This window comes from Cornus florida, unplaced genomic scaffold (assembly GCF_030987335.1).
Source record: "Cornus florida cultivar Cherokee Brave unplaced genomic scaffold, ASM3098733v1 CherokeeBrave_3.0.0_Hap2_Chr03, whole genome shotgun sequence".
In the NCBI taxonomy this organism is placed as follows: Eukaryota; Viridiplantae; Streptophyta; class Magnoliopsida; order Cornales; family Cornaceae; genus Cornus; species Cornus florida.
In genome coordinates this window covers 3,043,817-3,060,118 of record NW_026775573.1, presented here as the reverse complement: position 1 = coordinate 3,060,118, position 16,302 = coordinate 3,043,817, and the positions used below count along the sequence as shown (strand labels likewise).

The 16,302-nt window shown below is 34.0% G+C and overlaps 1 protein-coding gene across 6 annotated transcripts; it reads right to left on the bottom strand.

Annotated features, from left to right (window-relative positions):
* Positions 1 to 36: 36 nt before the first annotated feature.
* LOC132299060 (SPX domain-containing membrane protein At4g22990-like) lies at positions 37 to 15,927 on the bottom strand. 6 transcript variants are annotated; one of them, XM_059795504.1, is made up of 12 exons: positions 15,807 to 15,927; positions 12,779 to 12,899; positions 10,235 to 10,306; positions 9,103 to 9,223; positions 5,973 to 6,284; positions 5,506 to 5,610; positions 3,924 to 4,378; positions 2,574 to 2,875; positions 2,255 to 2,448; positions 1,475 to 1,665; positions 611 to 744; positions 37 to 393 (listed from the first exon to the last, which is right to left on the bottom strand). In XM_059795504.1, the coding sequence occupies exons 3-12, from the start codon at positions 10,285 to 10,287 to the stop codon at positions 155 to 157; spliced, it is 2,106 nt and encodes a 701-aa protein (XP_059651487.1). In that variant the 5' UTR covers positions 10,288 to 10,306; positions 12,779 to 12,899; positions 15,807 to 15,927; the 3' UTR covers positions 37 to 154. The 6 variants fall into 6 exon arrangements, with proteins under 6 accessions (XP_059651487.1, XP_059651485.1, XP_059651490.1 ...); XM_059795502.1 differs by lacking the exon at positions 12,779 to 12,899; XM_059795507.1 differs by lacking the exon at positions 12,779 to 12,899 and having other exon boundaries at positions 2,255 to 2,442.
* Positions 15,928 to 16,302: the final 375 nt, after the last annotated feature.

Sequence of the window (16,302 nt, the reverse complement as noted above, 5' to 3'; positions counted from 1 at the left end):
TATATGAACTCGTATTGGCAGCTTCATGCAGAAATGTATGGAAATAAAATGGACATTTGCATCTGCAATATACTAGACTGCATAATTTATCAGGAAGTTTATCAGTAAGCTAGTTTACACATGTACATACACCTTATAATTAAATGTAAGGTGATTAATAGAGATAATTGTAGGTGAAGCAGGTAGCAACAATAGAAGATATACAAATAAAGAGTGAAGGAAGTAGGGTGACATTCAGGAGCGTGCTCATGCCCCAATATCCGGCCAGTGTTATTGTCGCATCTGCAATTACTCGTGCCAGCGTCCCTGCTTCGGTTGAAAGCAGTCCACCATTATAGGTCCCACGCGAAAGCCTTGATGACATGACCCGAGATAGGAGTGATAGGTTAACACCTGCATTGGTGAATAGGTTGACAATGGAGTGAGTGAGGTTTGGAATGTCAATATGGTGGTGTTCTATTAGCCACTTGATCACATTGGAGATTATTTTGTACAAAAAAAGAACAAGGAGTCTCGTGCACTAGGTTAGCCGTTTTGTGTCTGCATGTGCGTGTGTTCTTGCTGAAATTTTGACTTTTGCCAAAAGCACTAGAAGAAAACCACAAATTACCTTCAAGAACTTCTGCAAATACAAATGTGATCAGAGCTGAGCAGACATACTGTGGGACAGAGTAATCAATTACCATATGGAAGCTCAGGACTATACCTAAGCATACCATGATTTCCGATGCCAGTAAAACTTGCCTGCAAGCATATCATCCGAAGTATGCATCAGCAGAGAATAACAGAGATAAAGATAACATCGTCAATGGTAAGGCATTGCTGCCTTAGATTTTATTCATCTGTTGAATTTTTATGTCCTATCAATCCATTTTTGTCAACTTTTTTCCACATTCCATGGAGTTTGAATGACCCCATTGTGTTTGCACAGTAATAAATTCATTATTCCTTATCAGGAGAATAAAGAAAATGATGTTCATCACTTTCATTTTTGTACTTATATAACAAGTTTAGGATTTTATACCTTGTTACGATAATTTTACCATCATTTTTTATGGAAGCTGCCACTACCTGATATTGTGGATTTTATATCTGGTTAAAGTTCAAACACATCCTGGCAGAAGTTTTTCTCAGTTAAAGGTATGCATGAAGGATTAGGGGTATTCTAGGTGAAAAATATATTAGTTTGTAACGTTTAATACTGATAAGACAAATTTAAGTCGTATGGCAGGCATGGTGAGGATGTCTTACCTCCTAAATTGAATCAGGAATTTGACTCATACATGCCCGCAAAATTTTTTGTCACAAATGTGACTGATTGTGAAGAATGACACGTTCAATCTATTTCTGTATTGCGGGGAAGAATTGCCATGGAATCTTTTCTTCTTTCCCCGCCAGGACTTTATTTGAACATTCTATATAATGATGAAACAGACAACATTAATGAAATTTTCTGTAAGATTTGGAAGTTTACCTTTCCTCAAACATGTTGCCAATGTAGCTTCCAACAAAAATGTTCACAGGAAGGACAGTCAGCCCAAGACAGGCAAGAAAAATCGCCACATTTGTGGTTGACCATACGAAGTAGTACGTGGTGATGACACTTGATTCCGCAAGTAAAATCTCCATGGCATACTTGAGCATAAAATAGATGAATAGCTGAACCTGATTAATGTTATCATGATTCAAGTGAGATCATTTTGAAGTTGAACAGTGTTTTACCTCAGATAAGAAAATACTATGGACAATATGACACCCATTGCAACAGCACATACTTAAAACAAAAGGAATGAAAATTACCTTCTAAAATTCTAGATAATAATAAACCAGACGGGCTTAAAGCAAACATAATACCTTTTGTCCCCTTTTGTAAGGTTATATATATTACTTTCAAGAATTAACATAGCCATTGTACTGTTGTACACAGTAACACAATGGTAATAACAAGGTATAAATGATAAATCTCATTAACCCCTCTGAGTTGATTCCAAATCTCGTGCTAAACTTTTATGCAGCTGCACCATTAGAAAATGAATGTTCACAATTGCCACTTTGATTCAGTGACAACTCTCTGTACTAAAAGAGAAACATAATTGATAAGAATATATACAGATCAGTTTCAATTGGAAGAGAGATGTGTGTTTGGATTTTCATGCCCAAAGTTTGATTTCTCCAACAATTATTACTTTGCCATGAACTTAAATGGCACATAAATTCAAATGCGTTGGAGTGAAACTTAAAATTAGATCCTCACCTTCACAGATGGTGTAAGCATCCTATATGCAGACACAATTGAAGTGACAGGCTTGTGAATATCCTCCGAAGCTTCTTCGCTAACATCATTTTCTTCATCTTCATCTTCATCTTCATCGTCATCTTGTTGCTTCTCTCCCAAACTTAAAAGCAACGGTTGAGTAATACCATTCTCTATTACACCAGTTTCTATTACTCCATATATAGAAAGAAATAAAAAGTATATGTTAGGTCAACGAATATCAATAGAATAATTTTATTGTTAATATTTGTAAACATATATTCTGAAAAAGCCACGAGTAACAATCCAGTGGACCTACCAGTTTTGTGTTCCTGAGATGCAATATTCTGTTTAAGCTCATCATAAGGGTCTCTAAAGGAGATCCACAACCACAATAAATATACAAGCCATGCCAAAGCCATAACCCACCCAGGCAAGGTGTTGTCATTAAACGTAATATTATATATCTTGAATTCAGTTTGAAGTAAGCAAGCAAGAGCAGGACCGCATGCCATTCCAAGCGCGCTGGCACTAACAAAACCTGCAGAAGCTTGCATTCTCATTTTAAGAGGTACACAATCACTGATATAACGCCTATTAACAGCTCTAGCAGAACCCAACCTGCAAAATTGATTAGTGTGGCATTGTTAATTTGTTGTATACATAAATAAATGAAAATGAACCATTTTGGGGAGAACAATCAGCATGTAGCCATGTACTAAATATCTAAGAATATGAACTTTTTTCTTTTCCTGAATATGGTAATATTATTAATGAGAATATGAACTATTATTGTAATAATATTTTAACATGAAACCAAATAAATAAGCAAAATTACCCATTTATGCTTACAATAAGGTTGTATTAATGCAATCGCAACGCTCTGGTGACACCAATTACTTCTGGCATTAACAGCAGGTGAAAATCCAAAAGAAGAGAAAAAAGGTCAACAAACTCGATGGATTTCAGTACAGACAAAATGTTGATTTAATACACTAAAATCCATATAAATGATTTCATCTGCAAGCTTGATATCCTCAAAGAGAATGTCATTATTTTATTTTTTGGTAAGTAGGAATGTCCCAGTATTTAAAGAAAACATGATCTTTGGTCTCATTACACTGAAAAAGTACTTACAAACCAAGGGAAGAAAAAACTGCCATCAAAACAAAGTCAGAGATTGTTGCATAAGTGTCTTTCATTAATAGCAGGGCAGTTTTGGAATTTTTTTACATATACACATCTTATATTCTACCAGCATAAATATAGTGAGAATTTGTTCATGCATCATACATATGTTACTTGATACATATCTTTATACAGTTACTTTAATTGGAAACTATCTGGAATTTTCCAATTTTTGTGCACAATTTATTCAATATAACAGATTTCAAACAAACAAGCAGGAAATGAGCTTCTTAAACACATTGATAAGAAGAAAAGTAAGCTGAAATCACTTTCTGAATGCTCAACAACTACGTCTTCTCATATGCAAATGTATAATTTTATTTTCTATTTTTTTTTTTTTTTGCAAGGAGATTGATGCATAAAAAGTTTCAAGAACAAAATCTACCAATTCATTAAGTACATGTTTGGACAGTTAACATAACAAATTTCTAAATATAAGCTTGACAGCTCAAAGAATGAGAGTGAGAATGTAATCACTTACCCACAGAACAGGCGGCCAATTAGAAGAACATACATCGAGTTAAGATCATACGCGAGGGCATATAAGGTGTTTCCCACGAGAAGAACAACACTGCTAAATATGAGAGGTCTCATGTATGATTTATTTGACCATGCACTAAAATACACTGAAGAAAACACCTGCGCAACAGCCATTGACCCAATAACAGCACCACACACAGTTGCAGCAGCTCCAAGACTCAGAGAGTAGTCGTCTGCTGTTGGAACTATAATATACGTGTTGACCATATATAAAAATGTATTTGCCAAGTTCAAAAGAAGCGACATAAAATGATATCTCTCATCAGCAACATCATCCTCTGATGGAACTGGTAACTCCTCTTGTATGATAAGTGCATGCTTTCCCAAAAATTGAAGGAAATTTGTTGAGTTTGTTAGCCTATCCACTGCTGCTTTAATAGAATCAATGATAGGGTCCTGCAAATAATACCACTAAATGAAATCCACTAAAATACAATACAAATACAGAACCAACAGAAACATAGCTACAGTTTCCATTGACAAAGTTTTATAGTAGGTTTTGCAGGACATGTCACATATATGTTGTACATGGTTATTTCCGGATTTCTATAAAATGTAGAAACCGTAAAGCTAGATAGTGAATGAAGAAACAAATTTGAAAATTAGGCACAAGCCCCAGGAGGATTTCAGGCCCCTCAAGTGGGCGATTCCTCTCCTCTAACTTTTGTTCTTATTTTTTACTGTGGAGGTTTCATCATTATTAGTGATGGTATTTCTAAAAGAAATATAGACCACCACTGAAAAATGCATCATCTTCCATAAATAGTCGGAAAAAAAAAAAAAAAAAAAAAAAAAAAAAAAAAAAAAAAAAAAAAAAGAGAGAATTTTTTTTGGTAGGAAACAAGTATTTTATTCTTTGGAAGAAAGTAAAAGTTTAAATGATGTAAATTCAGGGCTAACTACTTGATGTAATGATTAAAGCTTAGTTGAACCTTAGAGTAGCCACTTTTTGCAAACAATATAGGAGTCAGCTTTGTATTCAGCCAAACCTTCCCAACACCCCACATATTTGATATGAAAAATCTAGTTTGGGTTTAAATATTGTACTCAATGGCTTTAGAAAGCATGGAATCAACATCCAATGGCTGTCATTCTGCAAGTTTCCAACAACAATGGGTCCATCATATAATTATATACAGTAATTTTTTTTTTAGTGGGCTGATTTTCTTCACTAGTCAAAAACCATTTTTGTCAAAACTTTAAGCTACTCATATCAGCACATATTGGGAATCCCAGTTAACAATCTATGATCTATAGAGCATAAGGTAGAAACGCATATTAGGTAAACAATAGCTGTTGTGGCATGTAAAAGCCTGCACCTTCGTTTGTCATTTTTCCTAATTACTTCCATTAGGTTGGAATATATCTCATATCTCTATGTTCACAATCCTTAGATGTGTTAGATTTCAACAGAAATATTATGAGCACTTCCAAAGGCAATACATAAAGTAAAAAATTTAAAATAAAAATAAAAGAACCCATCAAATGATTGAAATACATTTAAAAGAAGTGTGAGGAAAAACCTGGACAGGAAGAGCGGGCTGATCATAAATCGATATATAGCTTCCCTGATGATCTTGAAGATCTGCAAGATTGCGAGTTATGGCTCCTACAACAGCCCCAATACCCTACACATTAAGTTGTTTACAGTTTTTGGTCAGGTAAGTACTTGCACACCCATTGCCTATGACGGGGCTCGAACCCCTTCCCTCCCCCTCTTTGAGGATGGGGAGGTTATACCATTGGGCTAATGGTCCATTGGTGTTGTTCAGTTACCAGTTGATAGAGTTTTCGTATAAATGTAGAGAATATATCAGGTAGTTCATGCTGGATGTAGTTATTACCATATCATATATCAAAGCAACTCAAAGCCGAATCTAAGAATGAAAACACGATAAAAGAGAGAGGCTTTAAAATTTCAATCAAGTTTAGAAACATTCTTGAAGCAATTTAGAAGTCAAAAATATTGTGTCTGGACTAGTTGTATTACCACGTGCTTGAAAACTTGTCTCAGCTGAGAATAAGGATGGTTTGCCCGAGTTTTGACATAGTAACCAGTGAATCTATATCCAAAGCGCTTGTCGAACTTCTTCAGTATCTTACGAATGCCAATGGCATTAATTTCAAAGAAAAAGAGAACCCTTAAAAGATCCCGTCCGACCTCTCTATATGATTCTTGAAATTCAGAGATATTTGAACCATCTACGTGCTGTTGAAGGGCATCATACTGTTCACCAAGATTAAATAACCTGCTTGCTAGTGACCCTTGTTGTTCCAAGAAGAACAAGACAATCTTTTCAATCTGAAATTGAATCAAAGAAGGCAATACTCACTCTCCAATCATCACTAAATAAAATTTTGCATGATAACATGATTCATGACTATACAGGGATAACGTATAAACTAGAACAGTTCAGTTCCCAGCAGTGATGACGACACACTAGAATTTAGGCTCTGAAATGAAGCAACCAACAGTAAGATGCAAAGAATGCAACTCTAATTAGGACAAAACTGAGATGAAAATATTGTTAAGAGAAATGATCTTTTAGAAGTATGTGACTGTTTAGGGCATATAAGGAAAACTTTTCCTAAATAAGTTTAAAATTATGAAAATGTTGGTGTAGCTGAGGTGCACTTGTGGGTTACTGTCGTGAAAAATGAATTTCATGATTAGTCTGAAATTTTATTGCATTATATCAATTAACAAAAGTAAAAAGAAAAGCAATAAGATCTACTACCAAACACCAGAAGATAAGAAAAGGCAAAAGAATACAAAGGAGAAGAACAGTGATAGCACTTAGAGAGTAGCCAGAGTGAGGTATAAAACAGGGAGCATGTCTTGATCATCCATGAACGGAAATGTTAAATAATCCCAATCACAGGACTACTGATACTAATAAAATTATTGCAAGTTAAGACTTTTCATAGGAAGAGTATGGACAGAAGTAAAATGCATCATGATACTAAGGTAGTTGTATACCTTTTTAGATATGACCTTTAGAATAATTCAAGTATCAATTGGAGATACATAGCTGGTAATACTTTGTAATGCGTAATTCACATTATTACAAAGCTTTCAGTTATTTGTTCTAATACTTTCACAAATGATAACAATATTAGCTTGAAGTAGATGTAATTAAAGCCCTGCAAACCAGTGGTTCTAAACTTGTCCACAAAGTACACTCGTCTCCTTTGGCAACTAACGCCTAGAAAAAACTGAAGTTCATAATCTCTTTCCTATGCCTAAGCTTTTAGTTTTATGGGTTAATTACAATGACACCCCCTGAGGTTTGACATATTGACAACCATATACAATTTAGCTCTTTTTTGGACAAAGACACCCCCTGTGATAATTTTGATCCAAAAAAGCCCTTAAAATGTTTGAAAAGACGAAATTGCCCTTTAATATTTAATTCATTTTATGGTAAAATATCAAAACTCATGAAAAGTCAAATTTGCCCTTATATATATACATTATTGCCCTTATATATAGATATGTATATGTATATGTATATGTATATGCATATGTATATGGAAGAGCAGCGGGGAAGATAGAGCACCAGCCGCCACCACCCTCATCGATGCCGCCACACCCAATTCCCTAACCTCCTCCCGCCACCTAATTGAAGACAACCCAAGAAAAAACCCACCCCTTCGATTTCACCCACCACCACTCACCACTGCCTAGGTTTCCAATCAAACCCCAATTGATTAGTGGCCATCTGAGACTCTTGGTCCGCCGCCGGCGACGACAGACCTTTCTGTCCTTCCTCCCAACGACCACAAAGGCTTTCACATCTCCAATCAAAATCAACCGAATCACCACTCACCACCACCGACACCGCTGTTGTCGTCAATTTTGCCGCCGTGGATCGTCAATGGAGATGATCCATCTTGGCCACTGGCAAGGTAGATGAAGGCATGTGAATCCGCTTGTCCAACGGATTTCTTGAGACAATAAAATGTTTTCAATAACAAGTGGAAGCTTCGACTCGCACCATCTCTCGTCAACCACGGTGCCGTCACCGCCACCATCTCTCTGCACCCACTGCCACAACCATAGCCACCACCACCGTCCACAACTAAGGCTACGAAACCACCCCCAAATTTTTCTTCTTCCCTTTCTTGCACACACACACACACATATATACGTATACATAGAGAATTGAAATTGCTTCTTCCCTTTCTTGCGCGCATACACACATAGATACATATATACACAAACAAATTGTGTTTCTTCCCTCTCTTGCACACACACATACATAGATACATATACACAGACACACACATATAAAGAAACCCACCCGAAATTGCACAGAAATTGGGGATTTGTAATTTCTCCATCAAAACGAAGACAAATAATTGAAATCGCCACCACTGCAACCACATATCTAAGCGCAAACGAGCCGCACCGCTGAGGACGATGACGACAACTCAACCTTCCTCGACCTCTCCCTCATCAAAGCTATTGACAAATCCCAAAATGGCATCGTAGGGCTGTGATATCGCTCTTTCCATTTTGTATTTTGTGATATTTGGTAGCTCTATTTCGAGAACCATGGTGGTGGGTCTGGTGGCGACTATGGTATGGCTGTGAAATGGGTGGTGGCGGGTGTGAACTGGTCGTGGTGGCTGTTGGTTAAGTTACTAGGGTATTTTGGTCAATTAAAAAGAATTGTATTGGATAAATTGGTAATTGCATATGTCAAAGGACAATAATGTCAATTCACTATGTGTAATGACCATTGGGGTGTTTTTGTTAACTTTATTAAACTTAAGGGGGTGTCTTTGTTCAAAAAAAGACTAACTTGTATATGGCTGTCATTATAGCAAACCTCAGGGGGTGTCATTGTAATTAACCCTAGTTTTATACTGTTGTGGCATGTTTCCACTTCTTGGCACGCTCACAAATCACATATCAGTATTAATTTTGAAGTTTAAACCTTGTGCAACCTATGAGAATTTTTTTTTTTACAATTACTTAGTGAAAGATAAATCCTAATAGGCATGCATAATTCAATGGATCTAAAATCTGTACAAAAACAGCAGCTCTCCATCTGTCCTGAGTCAATTTACATTAGTTACGCATTTGTAAACATTAATATGTATAGTAATAATACCTGTTTATCCAGCATTCTTGAAAAGTCCTTGAGAACGTAATGGTGATTGTCATCTCCAATCTCAATTTGTCGAGCGTATTGCTTTACTTTCTTCTTCATTAACTTATAATTAATGTAATATCTGGAAGGGATCAAATCATAAGCATACAAATAGATAAAATTGTAGATGGAAACTGAAGGAGAAGAAATATGTTATATGGTTGGCATGATATGAACAATACACACTTTTCACATAATACATGTAATGATGAAAATGTATTAGCATTAACCAAGAATATTCAAGACCAATTGAAGTATTACAACTATAATATACAAAATAGAATATAGAGAAAAAAAAAAATAAAATTACACTTTTTATCAACTAAGTGGAATCATGCCAAAAATGAGATGCAGTTTCCATTAATTAAATCAATCAAGATATATTGACCTAAAAAAAATTCAAAATATAAATAAAAATGAATAATAAGAATATTAGCAGTTGGGAAACATGTAATGTTATTGCTATGAGAAGCCATCCTCCCTCTTACAAGTATTTTACTATCCAAAAAATGAATAAGAAAGAAAACAGTGAATAAGAAGACTATTGTTTAGGGCCATTAATTAACAAAGCTTAATTAGGGACACAAAGGTTATGAACTACAGAGTATTTAACTATGCTGTACACTCGCATTCGGAATGAATAATACAAAATAGAATCTGCATTGTTGGGAACCACATAAAATCAAATGATAATTGTGCAGTTACATCACATCTGAACAAACTAGTTCATCAAGTAAATGGCTGTCATCACAAAGATCGAATTCATGTTTATTTGGTTCCCTGATGCTCGGAAAGAGTTGAAGCACATTCCCTAGTCTACTTTAAACTTATTGTGTGTTATCACATTCAAATGGACATGATATAATAACCGTGCCATAGAATTGATGAACTAAGTAACCTAAAGGAATAAAGTATAGAAGTGTGATTTTTTAGCATCAACTTGAATCTATTTATCACAACTTATAGTTTCCATTGCAATGGTATTATGATATCTGACCATCAAGAGAAGTTCACACAATATAGCCTAATGTAAAGGAATGCGATGCGAAGAGCATGAAGATGATAAAGTATAGGCAAAGTTACTGAAGCATACCCTTGCCATTCTTGAATTTGCACTTCTTTCAACTTTTTCCCAAAGGCAACCATCTTTCAGCAAACAAATTTTCTGTAAACAAGATATCACTTATTTAAGTGAATGACACCAGAAAAATAAATAAATAAATAAATAAATAAGTGCTAGATAATCTAAGAACAATAATCTTTTACAAGTTAGTTGTTAACCCAATTGAAGCAATGAAATGGTACAATAAATGCCACAACAATATGCAGAAATCAGATAGCTAAATTCCAAATATCAATTAAGTAACAGAGAAAATTGAGGTACAGTGTTGGGGAAACCAATACCAGTAGCATTTGAAGTATATTAGACCATTAATATTTAATTGATTAAGGTAATAAGTTATTTCCTAATTCTATTATAATCGGGTGAAATGCCCAAAAAATAAAAAATAAAAAATCTGTAGTTTGAGAAGTGTTCGAATTGTACTCTGTATGTAAAGTGAGCAACTAAGTGTAAAACAAAAAAATGGCATGTGCCTGTCATGGGACCAAAAAAGCCAATTGAATACCAATATTACCTTTCAACGCTTACCAAACTACCCCACTCATGAAGAATGAAGTGTGCAAACAAGAATGAATTGTACAAGCCTTTGGCACCTCTCACCGGAGGAGATGAAATAACCCTGTGGTGGTAACCGGAGGTTCTGTCATTTTATATTTTATTTATTATTACTATTTTTTTTTCATCTTCATTCCAATTATCTACTACTACTTCCATGGATTCCGCCATAATAACCACCATTCCGCCTCCACAACCACCACCACAACAACCACCATCCTCATCCCCAAACCACCGCCACAATCTTCACCCCGATAACCACCACTAACAAGACTCGTTACAAACAATCAAAAACCCACAAAAAAAAATAATAATAATAATAATTCAAAAAAACCACCAGTACCCATCCAACACCACCATCGTCGCCGTCGGTTATCTACTTTTCCCCGATCTATTTCACCAAAATCGTACAATATTGTGTACGACATTGACACTGTGATAACCTAAATTGGTGTCGTTGAATAACCCATGAAGCCCCATCACTGACAACCCAATCCCTAGCCGCAGCACATGAACCCAAGCTAATAGCCTTCACCGCCTCCAAATTGCTTCTTTATCTAGAAAACTGAAACGAAGAGAGTAGAGGAAGTGTTGTTACATTTTTAATTTGCAGAGCAAAATTGAGTCCGTACCGGGCATCGAACCCTCCGTTACAATCGCAACAAACCCATTTGTGAAATCACAATTTCACTGATCGATTCCTGAATTTGTTCAAATTACGATGAAATTTATTCTTCCAAGATCTGGGTTTGTGTTATTTCTATCCATTTCCTCTTTCATCTTGGTGTGGCAGTGGCGGTGTTGATGGTGGTGGTTCACGGTGTTTCAGGTGGTGTGTATAGACTGAAAGCCCACAATGCTCCCAAATCTTCCTCTTGAGTTCCCTCCCTTGCCGCCCCCTTCACCTAAAGCAGCTGCGACTGTGATGGGTTTCATTGCATGTTTCAACCGATTACTGGCTTTAAGAAGTGTTGCTCACATGTGATGTCTTTTCTTGCTGCTCTTGGGTTTACTTATTGGCGGTGGTCCTGGAGATGATATATAAGAAAAAAAAATATTTTCTTTCTTTCTCCCCTGAATCTCTATTTCAGAGTAAACTCATTAAAGATCAAAGCTTAATTGGTTGTGAACACGAATATATATATGTCAAAAAACATTAAATGTGTACATAAATGCATACATATCTATACGCAATGTATATATGGAGAGAGATAAACAAAGAGAACATATGTTTTAGAGAGATAAAGTGACCGGAAAATCTAACGGGAGATTCGCAGCAGACTATTAAGTTGTAACATTCTGTTTTCAAATACTAGCACCTATTTTGGTGGTCGTTATTTTTGCCCATCCCAATTTATTTACTAGTACATGACAAAAAGTCCTTAGTTTGCTCACTTTACATGCTATAAGAACACACTTTTCAAATTTAAAGAGAGTGTTTTTACACTTCACCCTAATATAATAATATCCTTATTATATATATATATATATATATATGAGAATTAAGAAAATAAGTAAGAAAATAACATATTAGCCTCAGTTGAGTACTAACGTTTTCTTAGAAATCAAACACCAGAAAACCTAATTTTTAATATCAAATTATGTTCTTTCTGCGTTTTTTCCAGGAACCAAACATATAGGTATCGTGGAGATAGAAAATCCAAAAACAAAATTCAAAGAAAAAAGCTTGAAAGATTGCATTTGGATTACATATAATACACTAAACTAGAGAGTGAAAATTGTAGACGAAGCAGAGTATTGCAATAGAGCTAATTAACCTTCTACAACCAAACAGAGTCAGAGAGTGTGAATCAAGAAAGGAATGGAATTGAAATTCTCCGTTGCATTGCGAAAAAATGAATCATCAACTTAATGCAAGAAAATTATATATATATATATATATATATATATATATATATCTATTGGTCTTGTAGAGTGAGAGAGAGTGAGAGTTCCAACGAGGAGTTGTGTAGTTTGGAAAAGATGAGAGTCCATGCTACAATCTCTTGCCTAATTGTTTAGTTGTTGAAGATCACCAATTCACGAGGACATGTGTATTGGCACGTGATCGTGGCATAATCTACATGGTTCAAAATCACAAAGATTAAGATTGCTTGCAAAACTTGAGAATGAAAGCGAACGCAAGAACAATTTAATTGCGTGACTTATGGTTCCTTCGACATGTGTTATGATATTATTTTTCTGATATTGGTATTTAAATTTGGACTCATATCATGTTTGAGACTGCTAATATTGGTTTAGAATAATTCATAACATATCAGAATTTTTTAGTCCAAACTCATATCATCAAATTGGTGATATTTGTGTATTTTGGTATTGTAGCGGAAAAACTAAAGCAAATTTCTGAATTTCTCAAAACAAATTTTCGTTACTAAATTTGGTTTCGATTTCCACTCAAAACACTCCTACAACAAAACGGACGGTTATTTTGATATTATCTAAAAACATAACACCTAAATCACATCGCTTGCCAAATGGGCCTTAGGGTTTAAAACTAGAATGATGGTTCAAAAATCTCTCAAAGTTGGTATTAATAGATGTTTGTGAACTACTACTTACATTTGGTGGTCTCAATTTAGATCCATGATTAAAAAAGTAAACTGAATATATGAAGAATGCTAGTACTTATACTTGAATTGATTTTGTTGTGATTTCAATAAATAATATCCAATAAGACTCATACACAATAATTAATTTAAATTATTTAGTTTAAGCTTTAATGTTGATTAAAGTGGAACGAGTAATTTGACACCCAATTTATCAAATGACCTAAATATTATATTTAGTGAAATGGTGAAAGTGTTTTACAACTTCTTTTTCCAACCAACAATATAATATTAATGTGTGGCATTTTGTTAATGAAAGGTATTATAAGAGGACACTTTCAATTGCACTCAGCTGAGGGCGTAAGCTCATAGTAAAAGAATTCAATTATAGTTGATACGAAAACATGGAGGGTAATTAAAATCAATAACTTTAAAATTATAGGAACTTGTAAATGTGTAGGATCAATCACTGCCTCTCCTTAGTCTCCATCTGATGTGCAAAAAATATTGTTGTGACCGTTTTCATAAAAAAAAATGTTTTTTATTTAATTACAATTGCATGAATTCAAATTCATATTCGATACATTAAATACGACCTTGATAGACATCAAATCAAAAATAGCAGTGAATCTACCATTCAAAAAAAAAAAAAAAAAAAAAAAATTTATCATACCATCCAATTGCGTCACGTCAGGACTTGGTGTCACTGTTGTATCCTACCATATTTTACTAGTTGCCAAGCCTAATATCAAATTAAGTGTCCAACAATATCTATATGTAAATCATCAGGTGACACACCACATACATACATATATATATATATATATATATATATATACAGCAGTCATTTTCTTTACCTAGACTGTACGTTCTGATGACGACTTCCACATGTTTGGACCACTGGATATTCTATTTTGATGCTCTAATCGCCGCAAGAAGTGTAATCTGCTTTTTGTTTCGTTTTACATAAAGATGAATGGAGTACTTTTTAGTTAATGCCCTAATTTTAATTTTTATTTTTTATTTTTACTTTTACACAAACGCGGACATGAAACACAAATATGAAACACAAATAACACACAGATACTTTAATACGCCAATTTTTTTAAAAAATAGGACTATAACGTGGACAATTACATATAAATATAAATATTTATTCAATAATAGTATTAAAAAACTTTAATTTATTTATAATTTCTAAGAGTTACTATAAAATGAATTAAAATAATAAAATTATGTTATTATTGTAATAATTTACCATTATTTCATTACTTTATCAGGATAGTATTTATATTATTTTCAAAATTATTAGGTAAATTTGTGTTAGAAATGTTTAGGAAGTGTCGGAAAAATATCGGTGAAGTATTGGTCGGCGAAGTGTCCGAAATAATAAAATTAATTTTTATTTATAGACACGTATATGAAGTATTGAACATGTATTTAAGGAGTGTTCGAGGAGTGTCGGTGCCTGGTACAACGTGTACGACTCCTTCATAAAAGTGTATGTGCTTTCTAACTTCAATGCCATGACTCATCGTCACTCATGTACGTATTATAATCATATTCATTGTTTATTGGGGTCCAATTGGTTGTCATGAATATTGTATAATTAAATTTTAAAAAAATAATAAGAAGGAGAAATATATTTACATAGTCAGCCACAACCATAAATAAATCAAGATAGATAAGTGTAACTTTAATTTGAAATACGAGTAATTTTTTTTCAATAATTTTACTGCTATATTATAACAGAGAAAAACAATCCACCCAACAACATAAAGAGAGAAGGAAAAAAAAATTAAAAAAATTGATTTATTGTATTTGTTAATTATTTATAAAAGTAGAAGGATTGTGTAAGTTAAACCGATTGTGGTAAGAGTAATGATAGGGGAACCGAAAAGGAATCACTGAATTAGTATCGAATTTGACATGGTTGGTCATTCTTATCACGTGTTGAACAATTATTTTTGGAAACTGTTTAAATAGATGAGGTGGACAAAAACACGTCAAATTCGATACTTATTCGGAGTTAATTCATCGGTTTCCCTATCATTATTCTTGTGGTAAATGCACGAATTTTAAAATATTGTTAGGATGAATTTGGGAAATTTGGATGAAAATTAGATCATATAATAATAAATGAAAAAACTTCAAAAATTTACATGACCATGAATTAATACACAAAAAATTCTAGAATTATTAAAATGGGCAAAAGCTGTCTTTCAACACACTAGCTGATGACTTGAGTCCAAAAAGAGTCAATGAGTTAACTCTTCTTGTGTGTGTGTGTGTGTGTGTATTTGCCAACTCCAATAATAAACTAACCAACTTGTATATCATTAATATTAATATTTCCAAGTATACATATGCAAGGTAACTTAGGAGAATACATGTAATGCAGAGGAATTAAGTATACTTACAGTTTCAGAGCTTTGTTTGGAAGAGCTGAGAGATTTTTGATGATGTTATTAGTACTGGACTTGCCTTCACTATGAGAGAGAAGATATCAAATATGAGAGAGAGATAGAGAGAGAGAGAGAGGGAGAGGTCACTATGCATGTGTATGGCAAGGCCCATATATATAGTGACCTCCAACAAAGTGATTTATCAGCTCATTATAATGTGACACCTGTTTATTTCTTGTTTGTACCAATACATTGTTAAATAAGAAAATTATCCAAATAAAATAATAAAAATAATGATAGTTTTACTTTTGAATGAAAACACTATGGACATGTAGTTGTATGAAAGATATGTGTTACCGACACTTGTAATAGACGTTAGTAGATCATATAATTAAATTCAACAGTTGAGAGGCGATAGTCGTGAAAACAATTATAAATAGGTTAATACCCACATTTTATTAACTGAACAAGGGGGCTAAGAAGTAAAGGATGCTTTATAATTTATAAATGC